The sequence below is a fragment of the Mustela lutreola genome, chromosome 6, assembly GCF_030435805.1.
Source record: "Mustela lutreola isolate mMusLut2 chromosome 6, mMusLut2.pri, whole genome shotgun sequence".
In the NCBI taxonomy this organism is placed as follows: domain Eukaryota; kingdom Metazoa; phylum Chordata; class Mammalia; order Carnivora; family Mustelidae; genus Mustela; species Mustela lutreola.
This window is the reverse complement of record NC_081295.1, coordinates 73706080-73728974: the sequence shown is the minus strand read 5'-3', so window position 1 is coordinate 73728974 and position 22895 is coordinate 73706080. Positions and strand designations below refer to the sequence as shown.

The 22895-nt window shown below is 36.8% G+C and overlaps 1 protein-coding gene across 3 annotated transcripts in view; it reads right to left on the bottom strand.

The window, feature by feature from the left end:
* Nucleotides 1-3486: 3486 nt before the first annotated feature.
* Nucleotides 3487-22895, bottom strand: part of KIAA0408 (KIAA0408 ortholog) — a 37638-nt gene continuing 18229 nt past the window's right edge. For 2 of the 3 annotated variants that reach the window (XM_059177608.1, XM_059177609.1), the window contains exons 2-6: nucleotides 19411-19663; nucleotides 14840-15199; nucleotides 14671-14750; nucleotides 10850-12179; nucleotides 3487-8651 (exon numbers count right to left, since the gene is read on the bottom strand). In XM_059177608.1, the coding sequence (XP_059033591.1) occupies nucleotides 8478-8651; nucleotides 10850-12179; nucleotides 14671-14750; nucleotides 14840-15199; nucleotides 19411-19545 (2079 nt within the window). In that variant the 5' untranslated portion in view covers nucleotides 19546-19663 and the 3' untranslated portion in view covers nucleotides 3487-8477. The remainder of the gene's footprint in view (nucleotides 8652-10849; nucleotides 12180-14670; nucleotides 14751-14839; nucleotides 15200-19410; nucleotides 19664-22895) is intronic. The other variant, XM_059177610.1, reaches the window with a different exon arrangement.

Sequence of the window (22895 nt, the reverse complement as noted above, 5' to 3'; positions counted from 1 at the left end):
TTATTTATTTATTTGAGAGAGAGAGAAAGAGAGCACACATGCTCATGCATGCACACCCTGAAGAGACAGAGGGGGAGAGAGAGGGACAAGCAGATTCTGGGCTGAGCAGAGAGACCCACGGTGAGAGGTGGGGGGTGAGAGGGCTCCATCTCAAGACCACTGAGATCATGATCTGAGCCAAAATCAAGAGAGGAATTAAGAGAGGGTCACCTAAACTGACTGAGCCACCTAGGTGCCTGGAGAATTCCTTCTAATGAGCGGAAAGACAGATATTAATGGAGACATGCAGGGAAAAATCTATGATGCTGACGGTGGTGGGAAAAGTCACCCTTTTGTATTTTGCATGAATCAGCAGCCCTGTAGCAGCCCGTCAATAACATCTCCTCTCAAAGAGTTTGCCTCTTGATTTTCCTTGCATATTAATGGACTGGCAAAAAAAAAAAAAAAAAAAAGGGAGCTTTTGTTGTAAATTTGCAGAAATAATTATTTAGATGCTTATCATTTTAGATAAATTTGTAAAGAAATGGGAAATGAGTTTGAAAACTTGCTATTTGACATAGCTATGTGCTGATTTAGGCAGAGAAAAATGCTCATCAAATTTTCAATTTAGTGGAAAATTAAAATTTTAAATTTAATTTCTCTTTTTAGTGGAAAATTAAAAACATTATCACAATGGCTAAAACACGGCTTAAAATGATGAATTGTGGTTTTGCCTAATGACAAACAGTAATTCCCAACATTGGCTTATTCAGCAAAAACACTTGAAGGGTGAATTATTTGCAGAAGTGAAATTGTGAAAGCTTTCACTGGGTGTGGCAGGACATAGCAGATTTAAAGTGTGAGAGTTGTCATGAGTTGACTTTCTTGACAATGAAATTTTGCAAACTTAATTCAATTATGTGTGATAAAATTTAGCCCATATAATGTAATTTTTTTTCCTTCGAAAAAGCCCTGCAGGATGTGAGGGCCATCTGGCTGTGATACCCGTCATCACATTGATCACCAGGGTTGATTCTGCTGATCCGACGGGCTCACCCTTGTCCCCTTCTTCCCTCACCTCTCCCCACAGGTCCTTCCTGAAGCTGTGTGCTCGGTGGACCTGTCTTCAGTTAAGGGTACAGGAGTAGGTGCACTCTGAACCCCCCAACAAGCTCTCCAGGTCCACTTGTAGGAGAAGGCAGGGTAGTCAAGCTTCCAAGAGTCCACACTCATTCAAATGATAGGCTGTATGTGGCAATCTGCCTTTTCAAAAAAAAAAAAAAAGCCAAAAAGCCCTTCAACTATTTTCCCCTTAAGACAATAAAAAAAGACATCCTCACGATATTTTCTATGACACGAGTCATTTGACTTTTCACCAAAACGATACTTAAACTTTTCACCAGCAAGCATCTCTTACCTTATTATGCTTATAAGGTTTGCCCAACCATGAGAAAATCTATTTTGATTTGTATGCATGTTTTTAAATGGAGTCATGGTCTCAAAATATGATGACACTATGAGAAGAAGAGAAATTACTTTACATGTAAAATCAGATTGCCTCAATTCTATAAGAGAAGTACATTACCAGCTGTGATTTCGTTGGGAAGCAGAAAGGAAAACCTTTTGTTTTTCCTGTAGCAAACAATGAAAGCATTTAAGATTTGCCTTAATTTATTCAACAAATGTTTATTGAGCCTACTATTTGCTGACATCTTTCTAAGTGCTTGGCACAATCAGCGAATAAAGCAGAAAATACCCTTAAGAGCTGAAAAATGTTCATGTTACAACCCTCCAAAATTCAAGAATTGTAGATACCAGCCCAGACCTTGGGATACCTATTTCTTTTCTCTGCTATTAGAGAATTTTCTGACACATGTCAAAAGGACGCTGTTCTAGATGCTCTTTTGCTTCTGTAAGCACCTAGGTAGTTAATTTGAGATTCAGAAGGCTGCTTGAGTGCAAGCGGGAAGAGTGAGCTGCTGGAATTGGGGGACCTTGAGGGTTCTGTGTGTGGTACAGATCCATCTGGGGGAATCACCTCTCCTAGGATAGACTAGAATAGGCCATGGGCAGGAACTTCATTTTTTCAGACCTTGGCCTCTTCCACTGGATGGCAGTGAAACAATACAAATATTCTGCTCTCAGGCTACCTTTTCTTGGGCTCCATGCAGCTCGTCTCCTTTCCATTCAGACAGAGCTCAGAGTAGCTGGTTACATTTTGCCTTTAGTTATAAACACACTGCATTTCTTTGAGACAAAATTCTATTCTCAGATGCAACTTGGAGATTCCCTATGCTCACCCACGTCATGCAGACAATTTTCTGTGATTTTCTAAGTTCTAAAAATGGGCTGACTCTTTGATTATGTGCCTGTTTTATATTAGTATTGGAGAAGAACATCACTTTCCATTTCTGGGATACCTCATTTTGCTCTCATGGTCTATTACATGAAGGTGTGGGTGGCTTATTTTATGAGCTCTCTGGATAAGGTTTTTAGATTCTGCTGATACAGTCACAAGAAAACATAAAACAAAGGGGGAGAGCAAAGGATATCTGTCCACATGTCATCCTCTTTACCTGTCTTTTTGAATTCCTCAAAGCAAGGACTTCTGATGGCCACCCATCAATTCTAGTTCCTCAAAATATTCTAGATGAGAGCCCAAGCAGTACTGACTCCCCATGTATTTCAGCTTTGTGGTGGTTACACTGCTAGCTGCCTGCTAGCAATTGGTGCCTCCTTCCCTTGCTGTCCAAGTCTCCTTAGCTCCCAACTTCAGCAAAGATTTTGTGTGCGACTGAAGACCTCTCCGTCTGTTCCTAGTCCCAGTGGGAATGTCCCAGCCCACCTTGAGCTGCATCTCTTAACCTCCTTACATGCTGGTCCCCAGAACAAGGCTTCTTGATCTAGTATCTTGCTTTTGACAATTTCCTTCCCTGATCATTTCATTCCTACCCTGGCTCTGGCCTCAGTTTCAGGGTCTTAGCTGTCTTATGAAGAATCTCCTTGAAGATGACCCCTTACCTGAATCCTAAGCATGAGGCACCCTGGAGTCTGATGTCCTGGGAAAACCTAGTGGTTGCTTTTGCTGAACTAAGTCATGAATTCATCTAGCTTTGGCTCCCTGGGCTATGCCCCCACTCGCTTCTTTTTTTTTTAACAAGGTGACATGCTTAGTCTTAGCTCCTCTCTCCTTGCCTGGGATCTCCCAGGAAGAACCTTTATTCCCCATAATTTACCTCCCAAATTTTAGCATTTAGCAACTATTGTTCCCTTTTACTCCAACATGTAACTTCTTTTAAAAAATAATGTAAATGATTCTCTGGCATTCATTGTGCATTAACTATTTCACTCTAGAGATCATTAATTTAGAGAATCTGTTAACTGAGTTAATTGTAACACAAAATTTTGTGCAAAGCTTAAAATATATAATTGAGGTTAGACAGTTTAGCATTATTTTGAGGCTGAATGACGTTATATAGAAAGAAAACTCTGCAGATCCCAAACAGCTACATTGAATTTGTTTAATGATTTTTATAAAATTACATAAGTACATAATTTAATTGGAGAATAAAGCCTCAAAAGGAAATTGGCAGATACAATTTATTTTGGAGTAAGATTATAAATTAGAAATAACTGCAAGTTCCAAGGGAAACGTTCTCATTTATTCTTGAGTACATTTAAGCCATATAGTATGAAAATTTTCTGTGATTGTTTTGAAGGGTGAGGAGATCAGGATTCACTTGGTACTACAGATGAGGATTGCTTTGGCTACTTATCAGTTTACCTTCAAGATTTTGGCCCACATACAAAATTTACACAATTTCAGAGCATAGGCACCAAAAGAAAGAAACATATTTTGGTAAAGTGAGCCTTCTTCATGACTTTAATAATCTTTTTGAAACCATATAAAAATGAAGAACTTTGGTTAAGAAGACTGAAAGGCAAAATTAAGAGAAACTCTCAACGAAATCAAAATAAACAACTTGCTATGCATAAAATGTATGTGAAAAAGAACTTCACTCTTTGCTTCCTCTTCCTCTTTTTTTGGAAAAGAGTCGGAATGAGGAGTCCATAGAACCACCTATTTATTTCTCAGTATTATCTTGAGAAATATTTATTATCTTGGTTATTTAATTTTTCCATCTGAAATTAGAAATCACAAAGGCTGCCTTGAAGTTTGTTGGAAGAAGTCAACAAGTCAAGGTATGTAAGTGTGCTTTGCAAACCATCAAGTCATAGGTGCACGCAGGCATACAGGGAGGCAAGACACTGGTGTTGGAGCCTACTGTGGTGACCATTCTTATAACCTTGGCCGTCATACAGACCTCTGAGTTTCAGGATTGTTTCATATGACTTTTATGATCCTTGCCATTCTAGACTTTATTTCTAGACTTCATCATAGCTTCATATAAGCAGAACTTCTTTTCCAGAATTTGCCAATCATACATGTTGGACTCAATAGATCATTGCAATATGTGTAAGATTTTTTGACTTTTTTCCCACTGGAATGAAAATTATTTTCTATGATAAGAAAAATTCCTACAGTAAAAAATGTTGACTAGACACTTGCCTGAAAGCTGCCTCCTCCAACTTTGTTTTTTGTTTGTTTTGTTTTAATTTTTAACTTTATGAAGCCCATTTTTTGAGAGAGCATATTCTGGGCTCTATCAAACAATAAGTCATAGTTGTACATTCTAATAAAGATACTTGCTACTTAACAAGAAACATGCAGAATTTGAAGCAAAATAACACTATAATAGAAATCTGAGTCTACCTAAAATAATTAAACTAACTTCACATGTAAAGGCAAATTTCAGAGGAGTACGCTTTTTTTCAAACAAAAATTAATCAGATTCAATAAACGGTTTAAATGGGCAGAGTGGCTATCAGGGTATGAGAAGCTATTTGGGGTTACGTGTGGCTAAGTGCAGGAATTCATGCAGGCTTTTAGATTTTATTATGTAGAGATATCTTAGGAGAAGCTAGGCTGAACTGTGGACATATTTGATTTTAGACTTCATAAAATTTTAGCTTTCCTGGAGACTGCTATAGGAAAGGAAGAAAATAAAAATATTCTCAATGTATAGACATGCCACAACATGTGTCTCCACACCTATTTAATTCAGTAACTTCCAATCACTGGAGGAGATTCTAATATCAAGTATCTATTTGTCAGGAAATGTGCCTAAAAATAATTTTAAAAATCTCTGCAGGGAAACATATTCTCTTTCTTAGGTCCACATATTTTCTCAAGATGACATGGAGTCTGGTTACCTTCTCTCTGTAGAGGTAAATCATGCATGATATAGCTAATCATCTTCATTGTCTATGTAAAAACAAATGAAAGTTAAGGTTAATTTTCAATAATTGAATTATGCAAACATAACTTACATCTTTATATTTGGCTTTGGTGATAAGGCAACATAGAGAACTCGTGCAAGGGTTGTGCGCGCGCACACACACACACAAGCACACATGCACGCACACACACATGCACAAAAACTCAAGAACTTTATCTGCCTTGTTCTTATTCCTTTCTGAGATCAAATTGCTCACTTGGAATAACATAAGAGTTTCCCACCAAAAAGTCTGCTCAGCAAAGCTTCTATTAATACAAGTGTTTCTAATCAAATATTTCTGAAATGTTTACAAATGTCTTCAATCCAGCATAATGAAGGGTGTTTTGGGGAAGAAAATGCCCATCCAAAGTAGAAAAACTACCAGTTAAAATTCACAATAATAAAAAAATATTTTTGAAGGATAATTTCCATTTACCTGATAGGTTTTTCCATAAAAAATTATAAAATATTTTAAAAGAGAAAACAGAATATTTCAATAATCTTTGCTTTAGTTTCTTCATCTTAGCAATCAAGGAGTTGGACTAGATACTAAGTTTTTTTTTTTTTTTTCCAACTCTATTATTCTATGAGATTTTAGTCAACATAGGAAGATGTTAAAATGTTTCATTCAAATAGTAATAGAAAAGGTGACTTAAAATTGTATGCCTGATAATATAACCCTTTTATTTTACAGGTAATAAAATCAAGTCCCAGGGAGGTAACATGACTACCCAATGGTGCTCATCTGTTTGGGCATCCATCAAAGTCACTGCTTCCAAATCTCTTTAATCATCAAATGTTTGCTTTCTTTTTGTGGTTGTTGTTGTTATTGTTTTATTAATGACTCCAGATCCTCCTCTGAACCCCTGGAAATTCTGCTTTAGTAATTATGGGATGAGATTAGGAAAGAGATCCTCAATATTTTGACTTGTAGTTAGAGGTAGGAACCATAGATCCACATCAGACTACCTGGGATACAGTGATGGAGGGAAGCAGGTATGTTGCCCAATTCTTGGGCAGTCTCTCCAATGTAACACAGCAGCAACTTCCTCATGGGTCCATCCTTGCACACCACCACTTCCCTTTCCACCCCACCCTTCTAGATGAAAAGCATATGATGTAAGTGACATCACTTGGTGTCTAGGTTACTTTTCTCTGATAGGTTTCCTATGGAAAAGGATATTCCTGAAAGAAACAAGAATTAAAAGCATGGCTCTAAACGCCACAGAAATAGAAACAATTTTAAGAGAATATTATGAAATACTATATTCCAATAAACTGGACAACCTAGAAGAAAGGGGTAAATTCCTAGAAACATATAAGCTACCAAAATTGAAACAGGAAGAACTAGAAAATTTGAACAAACCAATTACCAGCAAAGATATTAAATCAGTGACCAGAAAACTCCCAACAAACAGAAGTCCAGGACCAGATGGTTTCACAGGCAAATTCTACCAAACATTTAAAGAAGAGTTTATACCTATTCTCCTCAAACTATTCCAGAAAAGAGTGGGTCTCTAGCCCTTACTTATCATCTTCTCCAGCTTCATACTCTAGCCATTTTATTCATCTCAACTCCTATAAACTCTCCTTTTTGGAAAACATGAATCTGTCTATCATCACACAACAAACAGTCTTGAGCCTTTTAAGGCAGTCTGGGATTTAGAAATCATTTACTTTTCCTCAGATCATGATGTATAATGCAATGAATTTCTCTTAATTGTTAAAATATATCATAAGAAGAAGGTCTTTGAATACTCATGTCACTAGGCTTTCTCAACCTTTCTGGTAATAAAGAAAAGCTTAAATAGAATTCATATCTAATACCAAAGTTGGTTTTATAGAGAGACAATGGAAAGCAAAGTTGCTTCTAAGATCTTACATATAAAAATCCAAGCACTTCAACATTCATACTTCCTTCAGTTCTCAGTATAGATCTTATGTGTTCACTGGATGCAAATTATGGCCAAAATACACATTTCTGTTCTTATGCTACTCATGGATGCCAAGGTTTAGTTTAAGGCTTTTTTTTAAAATGTAGAAACTGTAAGAAATATATTATAATTCAGCTTTCAGTCAAATACCATTCTTAATATTTCTTGTTAATTAAAAAAGCGAATTAGTTTTTGTCTACTAATTTTGTGGAAAAGTTTAAAAAAAGAAAAAGGAAATGACTTACCTCTAAATATGCCTTCAAATAAAGGAGCTTAACTAAAAGCTATATAATTTAACAAAAAAATTAGAATTCAACATAACTGAATTTCTTTTCATATCCTATTTAAGGATTATGTGTTACTGAAGTTGACAAAATAAGATCATTTTTAAGTCCTGTTATTTCTAAGGCTGTCTCATAATATGGCTCTGGGGATCAAGTACTCAGTTAAAGCCATAATAGACTACCGAATGATATACAAAAGATTTTGCGAACATTTTATGTTTGCTTTAGAAGCCTGAACTATTAAACCTGTGACAATTTTATTTATTTAAGAGAGTAACAAGGAAATCAATGGTATTAGTACATCCTTATGTCAGTTAAGAAACTATTTATGAGCTGTATTTAGAAATCTACCAAATGTTATTAATGTGTATAATTCTTATTTTTCAGTGTAGTTGGGGCCCAGAAAGTGGTCAGTTAATATAATTACCTCAAATGCCTTAAATGGATACCTATTAAAAGGTATACAAAATATAAATAGTACTGTATATTTTCAAAAATTTTAAATAAACAGAAAGATACATAGGTATACAGGTTATAATTTCAAAGTCAACACTAGCACATATGTTTTTCTTATCTAAATACATACTAGGATACTTCTCATTGTAACACATGCATCTACAAACACATGGCCATGCACATAACCTTGCTTTCTGCCACTTGCAAGAAAGTTAGAATATACAATATAGTACATTGTTTCAACTTAAAATCATATTGGCAAATTAATGAGGATGGCATTAAAAAATTCTGATCTAAGAAATCGAAATACAGGAAGATAATTATTCCATAGATTAAAAACACTGAAGACTGATGGGAAGTTAAGATTGAAATCATTTGTCCCAGTGATCTTGAAAGACAGAGAAGAGACAGGATTGGCTGTAAACACTCGGAATGCTCTATTTGGCAATTAGGACTTTTGTCATCTAGCAATCCAGGCCAGAGACTCAGACCATTGATGCTGTGGATCTCAAAGAAATGGTATAACTGGAGGCAGTCCTCCGCACGGCAGGGGGCGCTGATGGAGATCTCGAGGCCCATCTGGAAGGGAGACGGCGATTTGCTGGTCTAGCCGGTCGGGAAAATCCTTTTCCACGCGAAGATTTCACTGCCATGGATTCCTAAGAGACAAAGGAAGACCTCCATCTCACTATACAAGCACCAGCAATTGATAATATATTAATATATTAATTGCTTAATATATATTATGGATCCCAACTTCAAGGGTGATGGACTAACCTATTTAGAAGCAAGTAACGGCACGGATATCTGAAGAAGGTGATTGTCTACTATTTGTGGTCTTGAATCAAAAGCATCTCACTTTTAATGAGGAATATGGTATTTGATAATCCTGTAGATCTTTTCACATTGCCACATTTTAATACAATTGATCTCTTTTTACGACTAATTATGAGTTCAGGATTCAAAAATTTGTGTTAGATAACTTTGAAGATGGAACTGTACGTGTTTATTAGTGGGACATTAGGATGGTTTAGTGTTCTTAAAAAACAAAAAGATAATATTTTATAAGAGAAACCGTGCTCATTTATGTCGTTATTGGCACTTTCAGAGGTCATAAGCAAAAGGCACACAGATCACCGAACGATTTATCTGATGCTTTTTTTTCCCCACCAAGAACCACTATTACTACTTCTCAAAAGTTTCAAAATTGTCACTAAAATATTTCAAAATATAACTTGTTAATACAGAATCATTATCTATATTGGGCATTATTGGATGACTTAAAACCTTTTCTTTCCTGTCCCTTCCTTTTCTTTAATATCTTCTTTCTTTTCTTTCTACTTTAATGGAAGAAAAACATTCTTAGACCTTTGTAATTAAAAAAAAAAAAAAAAAGTTTCCACTATACATTTTATACCAGTATTATTATCGACTTTCCCAACAAAGCCTGTGCTCTTTCATCTGAGATGGGTAGTGAGGATGGCCTCTATTTCTATGACAATAACCTAAAATTTCTTTTTCTGTCTTTGTAATCTTATTTTTTTTAGATGTGCTCCCACAGGTGGGGGAGGGGATGAAAAACTACACTTAAGAATCTATGGTAGAGGACCCCCACAACCAATGCAAAATGTAGCTGATGAGTATTTAGCCAGTATCCTATACGTGTTTCCATTTGTCATCTGAAGCTTACAGGCCTCCCAGGTATTTATGGACTCAAGTAAAAAATGGAGAAATACAAAACCAGGGTAATTACTTGTACCTTGTACAAACAGGCAAGGTTTCTGGTAAAATGGATAAAAACTGATATCTTTATGAGGTTGAAAGCCACATAAAAATATTTTTTTTTTACACCAGAAGAAGGTAACCTGCATAGCTTAAAACTATATTGCATACACACTGAATTTTGCAAAAGTATGATTTTTTGAAATATTAGCTAATTATAACAACCTGTCACCATGTAACTTTTTGTAAATTATGCATAAAAAGGGATTGTTGGATGGCTCTTTGTTATAAATATCAATCTCTTCAACTGTCTTCTTTTCCTCCTATAGCTAGGGAAAACTATATCCTTTTGCAAACAGACTGGAACAAAAAAAGAATAACAGTTTATTTAAATACTTTTTTGGGTGGGGACAATTTTCATGTTAGGAATTTACACCAATAAGAATAACCTTAAAAATTTTAACCTATAATATTTTATTTCCATGTACTGCCTTTCTGCTCCACACAAAAAAGAGAACTTTATAAAGCATTAGTTTACAATGTGTTAGACCCATAGTCACATCCATGTGACTAATCCCATGAAAAAAAACATGAATCAAATGTTGGGAATGACTGAACCAATCATAGCCAACAACTGAAAAGTGCAAGAAATTATTTTAAAAACATTTGTAATACTCTTTTAAAAATATAAACACTAAAAGAATAAAATTCTATAAACCAATAAATGCACATTTGGAATGTTTTTTCAAGAAAGAAACAACAAACATTGAATCTTCTTGAGGCTCTTGGTTCTACTTATTTTTTTTTAATTTTTTCAATTTATTTATTTTCAGCATAACAGTATTCATTATTTTTTCACCACACCCAGTGCTCTACTTATTTTATTTATGTTGTCCCATTTCAAAATTTTAAAGAAGTTATAAGGTACTATTCGCAGTCTTAAAAATCATATTTTAAGAGGTTCGTGTTAACAATTCTAAAATTTATACTTATTCACAAATAAAGGATCAAGAAATTAAGAAGACGTCAAACCATGTGCCTACATTCTATTTATATAAATGGACTATTGACTGAACTCTGAGTCACTGCTGCATGTAGACATAGTCCTCTCAATGCACATTAATTGCTTTCTCACCTCTGTTATCTTTCTCCAGTCTACTCCTTGCTTCACTTGCTGTGCTCCACACATAGTTGGCTTTTGCTGAAGCTCTTGTTCTAACTGAACTATTTCTAAATGCTGACTTAACGTGGGCCCACTGCTGACATCAGCATTACATCTGGTCCAGTTATCCTGGAAGCATTTAGAATTTTGCACTGCAGATCCTGTGGATGTCTCATAGGTTTTCAGCAGCTTTTCCACAACACCGTAATTTGACCTAGGATCAGCTGATCTTGGCCGACCAGACAAATTACTGGGTCTCCAGTCATGCTCTTGGAGCATATTGCGGTAGCTGCTGGGGCTCATGTGTTCCTGCATTTGTTTAACGAGGCCTGTTGTGGATATTGTGGTGGGATTGTCAGGCACATTTTCTCTGGGTGCAGGCACGTGGACACTGGTTTTCAGAATATCAGACACATTGTCATTTTCTGAGATGTTACCTGTATGAGTAATTAAGGTATCACAGGGCTTAAGATCTTCAGATGATTCTGAGTAGCTTTGATTTTGCTGTATTGCCCGACAATTTCTATCTGTTCTAAATACGATTCTGTTAAATTCATCAGTCTTTGCTGCCAGTTTTTCATTCCTAGTTGTCTTCTTAAAGCCACAGCTGAAACTTTTAAGTGGGCCACTGCTCTCTGTCACCAAGGAGCTATAGTCACTGCTTATATGCAGATCGGGATGAGCTTTAGTAGGGTGATCTGGAACCATCTTTTCACACTTTGGCTTACTGGGAGTCAAGCAGGTTTTCTGAAACCACAATGGAGAGGGACTATTTTTTGCACTGATCCCAGGGTCATACGACCACATGCTAAGTCCAACATTTTCATTACATGAAGGCTTGTTATATATTTTGGCTTTGGGGGCCAAAGAAGGAGACACGATACCATCTTTCAAAGTCTTGCCTTCATTTAGACACAGGATAGGCATCTCATTGTGCCTCAAAAGGAAACCAGAACTGCAGTTCCTTTCATCTTGACCCTCTTGGGCCACCTGGCTGCAATGATCTAAACTTTCCTTCAAACTTTCATGAGCTTTTTCGGAATAGGAGCTGGGAAAATTTCGAGATGTGCTTCTTGGAGGAGGAAGTGGTGGAATTTCATTTCTTTGCAGATCAGTTGTATCAAGTTCACATGTCTTCAGAGAATTGCTTTGGAGCACACTGGTACTTAGGTTCTTCCTATTTTTCTGCTTTTCTTTTTCTAAATTGAGGGGAAGAATGCCCTGGCCATCATTGACCATGTGGTCTCTGTGAGGCATATTAATTACATTTGGCATTTCCTGAAGAAACGAATCTGACTTCATCCTAAACAATTATAAAACACGATATATTAGTGATAATTTTATTTAGGATGAGTTCTCAAAAGAAACCATGGCTTAAGCAATGAATTTCTGCAATAAGAAAAGGACTCCCAACATCCTCAAATAGCATTTTCATATAAATTCTCTAGTCAGAACCTCCAAGTCCTTTTTCTTGAAAGATAAAGCCCACCTCCCAATGTAGCATTCATGGTCTACATGCTCTGACCCAAACTATCTTCCCATTATATTCCCAAACTGTCTCTTACACTCAGACTAGACTATGGAGTCTTTGGGGTGTCTGCCACTGGTCTTCCCATTTCTACAGGTTCCCTTCTACCATTTTCTCATCTCTGCTCTGCCTACTGAATGCCTAGTCATTATGTCATGTGAGTTCAACTTCCTTCTCTTGGATTTGAAATGACATTCTAAACTAAGCAGAGTGACAGAAATCTGAATACAAGCTCAGTGAAACATGAGTAATACCAAGTAGAAGGTGTCATTTGGGCTTGAAACAAAAGTAAGAAGGGGTGGGGGGGTGGGAGGTTGAGGGAACAAGGCTGTGAGTATTTGGGAGGGTATGTATTGCATGGAGCACTGGGTGTGGTGCAAAAACAATGAATACTGTTACGCTGAAAAGAAATAAACAACAACAACAACAACAACAAACAAAAAATCTCTGAACAGTCAATTCTGTTGGTTGGGGAAATAATGCCTCAGCAAAAAGTACACTGAAGGAATAGTTCTCGATGTCATGTCTAAATGGGACTTTTGGGGTGTGATCCTCAGTGCATGTCGTTCTTATGTGTATAGGAGAGTAAACAAAGTATTTGATGAAGATATGAGCAGAATGTGTTACTTATTACCACTACCCATTGAAATCCAGTTATCTCTTCCATTTGGGAACATGGGCAACTAAATTTCCAGGCTCCCAGTTATAGGGGTGAACTACGAGACCAGGGAGCATGAATGATGTGGGTCATTTCCAAGCTAGATTATTAAATTGCTGGTGTAAGACCTTCCAGAGTTCTCCACCCCCATTTCTTCTGCTGACTTGATCATGGAAGCCCATGTTAGACTGAGATGTGCTTTCGAGCCTGAGTCTCAGTGAGTAGAACAGAGAAGATTTTCCCAATTTAATTCAAGACAAACATGTAGCTTCCATAAACATTAAACATTTTTGCTTTAAAATTAAAAAAAAAAAACAATTTGGGGGGTGAATAAAAGGGCAGATAGGCAAAGTGAGCTACAATAAAATATAGGTGGTTCTTTAAGGACAAGAGAGTACTTAGGTATAGCAGGATCATAAAGCAGAGTGGGAAGGAGGAAAGAAATATTAGACTAAATTGTAATGTAAATGTAATGAATTAGTATTACATACTAATTCAAATACAATATTTGAACTATCCTTCTGAAGTGTATGGTGTCACAAGGAGAACTTTATACCAGTTGTGGTTTGTAAAAGAAAATTGGCAAGTGAGTCTTTTCTAAGTTCAATCAAAACAAAAAACCTAAATAAAGCAACAAGATAAATCCACAAGTTAAATTGATCATACTGATAAATATAAATCATATTTATATATCTTCAGCTTATAAAATATTACAAGATAGAATACAGTAAAGTGCAGATAAATACTCAGTAATGGAGAATGGTAGGCAAAAACAAAATGGCCAGGTAGAGAGCAAAATTATGTATAAAATATGGTTGAATTAAAAAATCTATTGTAAGTCAATACAAAAATTCTTTCTGAGCTTCCTAAGAGCTAAAGAGAACTAAGGGTATTCTTAAGAGCTAAGAGAAACACTGCTGCTGTTTCTAAGAGGAACACATTCCTTCACTAGGAGATGAATGTTGATTCTAGAACAATCCATCTTTACTTACCTTGTAGAGAATTCCAATTTATTTTTTTAATTTGGTGAAAACTTACTTTAATAATTATATAGGTGTTTCTAAACTGAAATAGCACCATTTACTCTCATCGTATGTCTGTGTATGCATACTTACAATAGGTTGTTCTGAATTATGTATGCTTCCATTATATACATGTAAATGTAGAGAAATAAATGACTTAAGTATTAAATACTCCACTAGAACATCATTATATAATTAAAACTCCACCTCGTTAATTCTTAAGATATTTTAAATTGGATTAGCTCTGCTGTGTACTGGTCCCCCAGCCAACACTCAAAATGAGAAAGAGCTGCACGAGAAGATACTTGTTACAGTATTCGGGAGAGTGTCCCTTAACCAAACACCAAAAGAGTGCAGTATTCCTCACAATCCAATTATGGAGACAATGAGAAGATTTGGTTTAAGAATTAGTAAGCAGAGAAATATTCAATTAAAGTTTTTATCTCCTATCTAAGATAACCCTTTAATAACTCATGGTTAATTCACACGAACCAAGTATAAAGAGGAGGCAGTTTAGATTCATTCACTGAAAATAATATTTGTCTTGATTTTCTGATAGAAAATAATCATAGATATATCAGCCCACCTTCTGTGGTTGGACCGCTTTCGGATTTCCTCTTGAAAGCTGCATAACTCTTCACTAACTTTGGCAAGTTCTTCAAGAGCCTTTATACATACAAGCAACAGCACGTTAGCACTTTGAAATGTAAATATTTCTTTAGGAACAGTTCTAGGCCAATCACAGTCTTACTTACCAAGTTCAGGGCCCCAGAACACCTCCTTCTCTCTTCCCTCCAAGTCCTCGGACCAGGGCAGGCCTCACAATCTTTTTGGTTCTCTGTGCCCAAAGGATCCATAAACCCTACTTTGGATTTTTTTGTTGCTTTTTGTTCCTTACACATTTGATTTCCCTCGCAGAGTAAGCTCTGCTCTGTTTTATTTTCTTTTTCCAGACCATCCCTGTGATTTATCCCTGTAAATTCACATCGCCCTGAACTAGGGTCATTTGGAGATTCCAGCACTTGATCTCGAATTGCTTTCTCACCATCATGACTGATGATCTTAGCACGTTCATTCATGTTGATTTTCCTCCGAAGCTTTACTTCATGGCAAAGCTGCAAAGAAAACAAAGATAAAGCTTTTTTCTCCTCCTAATTTACTTGGTCGATATTTTTCATACCAAGCACACTATTTTGAGTTCTCTTTGCCATATTATGATATACTAACTACCCTGGGGTGTTAATACTCATGCTTCTGAGGAGTGCTTCTAAAATCTGATCAGTCAGGGGTGCTTGGGTGGCTTAGTCGTTAAGCATCTGCCTTCAGCTCATGTTTTGATCTGGGGATCTTGGGATTGAGTCCTGCTTCGGGCTCCCTGCTTGGCAGGAAGCCTGCTTCTCTCTGTCCCACTCACCCTGCTTCTGTTCCTTCTCTCACTGTGTCTCTCTCTCTCTCTGTCAAATAAATAAATAAAATCTGGTTTAACTGATACTAAAGTGATGTTTTAAAAATATATGATTCTATTTGCAGCTAACGGCGAAGTGTCTAAGCAGTTGACAGTATCATGTAGTGTTCCAGTTCATTCCACCCCCCAAGTGGACATTGTGCAGATGAAAGATGTTTCCATTAGAAGATATGTTGGTGTTACTAAGGTATTGCTAGGTACCACTGAGATTTTTTTTTTTTTTAAGAAGAGATTCCACCCCCCCCAAAAAAAGCTTTCTCAGGTACCTGGGTGGCTCTCATTCAGTGTCTGCCTTCAACTCAGGTCATGATCCCAGGGTCCTAGGATTAAGCCCCGCATCGGGCTCCCTGCTCTGCGGGAAGCCCGCTTCTCCCTCTCCCACTCCCCCTGCTTGTGTCCCCTCTCTTGCTGTGTCTTTCTGTTAAATAAATAAATAAAATCTTAAAAAAATAAAAAGATTTCTGATCCTGATTAAAACACACGTGACCGGTCCTTTATGATACGAGAACTCTAAGGCTTCCATCATTTATTAGTCTATGTTAAAGTGGACTCCAAATTATCTCTTGATGAGAGTTTAGTTTAACCTGTAGTCACTCACACAACTCACCCCTAAATATAGGAAGTAAGTAGCCTTCCTCTTTAGGCTTGAGCTGTGGGAAAGCTTGGCAAATTTCAAAGGAGTTTTTCGGATAACTATTTAAGCAAATGACTACATTTTATGGCCACAACCTATATCTATTCAAGGAAGACAATACTGCTGTTCAATATTTACTCACATCTCAGAGAGAAGCACTATGCTGAGTTGGTGGCTGAAGTCTATACAGTATATATATTTCCAGAGATTCACATCTATCATTGGATGATCTCAGGATAGCATCAAATTATAGCCATGGAGCAATCATTTTTGTCCTCATAAAATTACTTGCTCTGAGCTCTTGTGGGCATTATGATTTGAGCTGACCTTGAGAGATTGGATACAAAGCAACCCTCAAAACTTTATGTTAAATCTAAGGATGCTTATGGTGACACTGTCTGCTTTTTAAAGAGCTATGGGTAAAAACAAAATTGCCTTATTTTCAAAATCAGGGACAAAAGTACTATTCCTGGGAAACAGGTTTGCCTTTGTCTCCTGAATACTGAGAAACATGCAGCTTCTAATTTTTATGTTACTACAGAGATAGACTTGCTACATGTAATTCACGTAAGATCCTTCCTCCTGTCTTCAACTCATCTTTTTGTTCTGTTTTGTTCTAAAATACTTTACGTTCTGTAAAATTTTACATACCATCTTAAATTCTCTTAGGATTTAAGTGAGGTATGGATAAGCAAACAATACATTATTGATAGAAAGAAAATTTATTTTGTACAAGAAAATCTGTTTTACTCCATACTCAGCACTTGTTTATGGTTCTCTGATCATTTGAACAAAGGTGACAAGCAGAAAAGACTGCAATGTGATTAAAAGAAAGAAAGAAAGAAAGAAAAAATTCCAGAAACCAAGGCCTCTATTTAGGGTTTCTTTCTTTTTTTTTTCTTTTTTAAAGATTTTATTTATTTATTTGACAGACAGAGATCACAAGTAGGCAGAGAGGCGGGCAGAAGGAGAGAGGAGAAAGCAGACTCCCCGAGGAGCAGAGAGCCTGATGCAGGGCTCTATCCTAGGACCCTGGGATCATGACCTGAGCTGAAGGCAGAGGCTTAACCCACTGAGCCACCCAGGCGCCCCTATTTAGGGTTTCTATCTGGATTACTCCAGGTTTCCAAATACATCTGGGTTTTGCAATAGCAGTGCAATGATTGTGGATAGTGGCTGAGCAAAGAGCCATTAGCATCTATCTTAACACTCAACACTGGATCCTCCCACTGGAAGATAGCTCTTGGAACCAAATCGCATATGCACATTTGGGAACCCACAATTCTCTAGTACATGGCTTAATAACTTGTGTCTGACTTAATATGCACAACTTAGTGATATATGTTAAACAAATACAGTCTATTATGCTCACAGAATGTTATAATTATTTTCAAATGTTGATGTTTAATTTTAGTTTAAAAAAATTCTGGATTCTCTGACATGCGAGGATACTTTCTTCCTGTTTTCCTCAAATTTTTCTACCCTCATTTGTAGCCTGTAAGACGGACATATTAAGGGTACATTCTTATGGGCTACAAAGCTGGTAGTGGAAAAGAAATATGTATTAGTATGATAAAGGGAGTACAATGCTAGTATTCAGGTATGAAAGAACATTATCTATGGGTATTCTGGGGAAACACATTATGCAAACATACTCCCAGTAGTGGGGCTGTATATTTCTGGCAAGACACAAATAGCACCATGGCTACTATCCAAGATGAAGAAAAAATATTACAGCCTTCTATCTCCTTGATGCAGAAAGAACAGTATTTCTACAAACTATCATCCTATGTTTAAAACACGTTTAATGCCTGCTCATCAAAAAAGCTAATATTTACCATAGATAGAATCTTCAAAGTTGTGAGAATAATTATTTGACAATACAACAGTACAATGTCTCACCAGACAGCAGATTATTTTAGTTCTATTGCTTAAACAATTGGCTAGACTAATCCTGACTCCTTAATTTTTAAATTTTTTTTTATTTTTTTGCTTAGATGCTAGAATTATCTGGTCTCCCAAACCTTTGGGAGGCAATGACCCATGACTTCAGGTTTCTGTTTGAAGTTTTGGATTCTGATTTGACTTAGACATCTCCTTGTTTTCATCCACCCTTAGTCTTTGGATAAAGAGGAGTTAAGAGAATAAGCAAAACATCCTATCCAAACTACAGAGGTATGAGCAGTGGATTCTCATTTCAATAGAATCACAGACTACATGTCTGCCTTCTCAGCTCTGTTACAGGAAGAGTTGAATAGTTACTTTTTAATTTTTCCTTGTAGTGTGCCGATTTATATTTTATTCACAAGCAATTACACGGCTGTTAATAAGAAAAATATTTATACTGAAAACACATAAAGCACCAGCTTTGATAGCCTGTGAATAAAGGCCAAGGAGTCTGTTAAAAGTATCACTTTGGCAACATGCACAAACCACATGACAACATGGATGGCACTAGAAGAAAGCAAGATAAGTAGAAATAATTTTCAGTTGACACCAGCTAAAAAATACATCAATGTAAATACTTGAAGGAAATATTCCCGGGCCAACAGGGAGGGATGGTTAATGGGGATAAAATGACTATTTGTGTCAGAGTCATGACATGTTGTTTTTCATAACCCTTTTCTTAACAAATGTGCCAATAAATGTGGCACATTCTGCCAGAATAAATATCATGTCCACCGCCATTTTGATATACAACACTCCTTTTGATTATGCTGAATAATCTAATATGTAATTTCCTTTAGTAGACATGATTCATAAATCATTTCAGGAAAGATCTGTATTTTAAAGCCCAATTGTAATTTTGCTAATATATGGTCCACCAATTGCATTTTTCTTACATTTTCCTCCTGGGCTTTGTGCTTAAAAATTCATGAAAAAACAAAAACAATAACAAAACTCATTTTTTTTAAACAACTCGTTTTTGATACCAAATCACTTTAGTCAGAAAATAATAAATTGCTACATTTTAGAGTAACATTTAAGTTCTTAATTTTCATGCAGGGGTATATCTATCTATCTATCTATCTATCTCCACCTAGTCTCTTCAATACCACTGGATAAGGTTCTGCTATTTTTGGTCTAGTAAATGTCATTGAGACTCGATGTGCATCTCTTAGGTAGAATAAGGAAAACAGAAATAGTCTCCAGTACAACAGAATCTCAAACAGAATTTTCATTCTGAGCGTTCAGTTTCAACGTATTCAAAACAAACCAATTTGTACCTCTTCTATCTTCTTCTGCATGATTTTCCATTGACTCTCCCATTCCTTCCTTTCATTGTCAAACTGGTCCAGTAATTCCATCTTCTCCTTGTGCCAGTTAGCCTCTGTGTTCTCCCACTGCTTATGCAGGTCCATGGCAACCGTGTGAGTGTTAGTGAAGGGGTATTTCTGCTTGTCTCTGCCTTCTCAACTGTTTCTTGGAAGCTTGGAGTTGTTTTATTCAAAGCAGTCTCACTTGCCTTTAAAATAAAGCCTAATATAAACATAAGAAGGAAGAGTTCCAAATCCATTTGCTTTTTGGAAACATGTTATCACTTTGTTAAGAGCCATCGACATAAACAAACTATAGGAAAACCGTACTTAAGACAGAAGATGATTAACAATCTGCTTAAGAAGAACTAACACAGTTGGGACACCTGGGTGGTTCAGTCGACTAAGTCACTGACTCAGGGTTGTGAGTTCAAGTCTGCACTGGGCTCCATGTTGGAGCCTACTTAATTAATTTAAAAAAGAAAGAAACAAAGAAAAAAAGAATTAACACAGTCAAAAAGTAAGTATTGTCCAGGGTGCCTGGGTGGCTCAGTGGGTTAAGCCGCTGCCTTCCGCTCAGGTCATGATCTCAGGGTCTTGGGATCGAGTCCTGCATTGGGTTCTCTGCTCAGCAGGGAGCCTGCTTCCCTCTCTCTCTCTTTGCCTGCCTCTCTATCTACTTGTGATTTCTCTCTGTCAAATAAATAAATAAAGTCTTTTAAAAAAAAAAAAAAAGCACTCACTTAAAAAAAAAAAAGTAAGTATTGTCCAAATGGTTTTTTCCCCCTTTCTCAAATGGGTTTTCCCCCCTTTCTGAAACAAGTTAGCAAAATTATATTTAAATGCATATGTAAGATGTAAGCATTCCTTTAACCAACCCCCTAATCTAAAGATGGAATTTGTGTGTGACTATCTAAGAGTAGAAGTATGAAATTCCACTGGATGGTCTGTCCTATCCATACAACTGTGGTAGATTCTGCTGCAACAGAATTACTCCTGTTTTTGATGCAACAGGACTGTGTGTTTCTGTGAATTGAAGTCCTGAGTAGTACAGGATCACAGTCTCCGTTTATATTCAGAGTCGCAAGCCCACGACAAATGTGAGGACTGTAGTGATAAGACCCCTGAGTTGTTAGTCAATCTGGGTGGGACTGACATGGCAGCAAAAAATGAAACTGAATCATAAAAATATGTTCATTATTTTAGTTCATCAAGTAAAATGTAAAAGCAGCAAAGCCATCCTGGGAACCACATGCTCTGATTTTCTTCTAACGAACCATATACCACAATCTGTTTAGCCTACTGAATACAGAGCACTGAAGAAAACACTGCTCTGTTTGCAAGGATATCCTTGATCACATTAAGCAGTGACTGAAATAATTAGATTTCTAGCATTTCCAGTATGTATATTTAGGCTTTGAAGATGCGATTTATTTAATTAACATTTATTTATTTATTTGGATGGCACGTGTGTGTGTGTGTGTGTGTGTGTGTGATTGGAAAGGGGTAGGGGGAGAGAATCTAAGCAGGCTCCATGCCCAGCATGGAGCCCAACACAGGGCTTCATCTCATGACCCTGAGATCTTGACCGGAGCTGAAATCACAGGTTGGGCGCTCAACTGACTGAGCCACTCAGGCACCCCTGAAGATGCAATTTAAAATACCAGATCAGTAATTCTGTTATATGTCATCTAAAATCTCTGAGATTTATTTAAAAATGGATACTACTTAAAGGGTTGTTACAAAGATTATATGACACACGATAGGCAACATCGTTTGAGAAATCTACACATTTTCCCTAGTTCTTCCTTAAAAAAATCATGGTCTGATTTCCGTGAAAAGCAATTTCGATTAAGAAGGGCATATGGGAACCTGGCTGGCTTGTTTGGTGGAGTGTTTGACTCTTGGTCTCAGTGTTGTGAGTTCAAGCCCCACGTTGGGTAAAAAGTCTACTTAAAAAAAAAAAAAAAAAAAAGGAAAGAAAAGAAAAAAAAGCAGACTGACACTTTTTAGTGGGTGGAAAAGAGTATTTAAAATGTCTGAATCACACTGAAGATAATGATGGCTATTGGAAGTCTAGCTCTTTGGTTATCTGGGTCATGACCGAAATGTGTTAATTTACCAGGTGGCTGCTAATGCTAATTACAAGCACAGTGACCCCAAAGTCAACAGCTGTTTGGGTATCGAAGCTGTGGCATGAAGCCGACATAACTACTTAGCAAGCCCCATTTTGTAGTGGCAGAAGATGACCGTGTATTTCGCGTCCCAAATGTAAGATAAACATTGAAGACTAATTTCATTTTTATCAGACTGTTCTGAACATGCATATCCAAGGGGTAAACTGCTCCAAAGATATTTTTTTTTCATGTATTTATTTATTTATTTATTTATTTATTTTTAATTTTTTATTTTTTATAAACATATATTTTTATCCCCAGGGGTACAGGTCTGTGAATCACCAGGTTTACACACTTCACAGCACTCACCAAATCACATACCCTCCCCAATGTCCATAATCCCACCCCCTTCTCCCAAACCCCCTCCCCCCCGGCAACCCTCAGTTTGTTTTGTGAGATTAAGAGTCACTTATGGTTTGTCTCCCTCCCAATCCCATCTTGTTTCATTTATTCTTCTTCTACCCACTTAAGCCTCCATGTTGCATCACCACTTCCTCATATCAGGGAGATCATATGATAGTTGTCTTTCTCTGCTTGACTTATTTCACTAAGCATGATACGCTCTAGTTCCATCCATGTTGTTGCAAATGGCAAGATTTCATTTCTTTTGATGGCTGCATAGTATTCCATTGTGTATATATACCACATCTTCTTGATCCATTCATCTGTTGATGGACATCTAGGTTCTTTCCATAGTTTGGCTATTGTGGACATTGCTGCTATAAACATTCGGGTGCATGTGCCCCTTTGGATCACTACATTTGTATCTTTAGGGTAAATACCCAATAGTGCAATTGCTGGGTCATAGGGCAGTTCTATTTTCAACATTTTGAGGAACCTCCATGCTGTTTTCCAGAGTGGCTGCACCAGCTTGCATTCCCACCAACAGTGTAGGAGGGTTCCCCTTTCTCCGCATCCTCGCCAGCATCTGTCATTTCCTGACTTGTTGATTTTAGCCATTCTGACTGGTGTGAGGTGATATCGCATTATGGTTTTTTTTTTTTTTTTTTTTTTTTTTTTTTTTATTTTTTATTTTTTATAAACATATATTTTTTATATACATATATTTTTATCCCCAGGTCTGTGAATCACCAGGTTTACACACTTCACAGCACTCACCAAATCACATACCCTCCCCAATGTCCATAATCCCACCCCCTTCTCCCCAACCCCCTCCCCCCGGCAACCCTCAGTTTGTTTTGTGAGATTAAGAGTCACTTATGGTTTGTCTCCCTCCCAATCCCATCTTGTTTCATTTATTCTTCTACCCACTTAAGC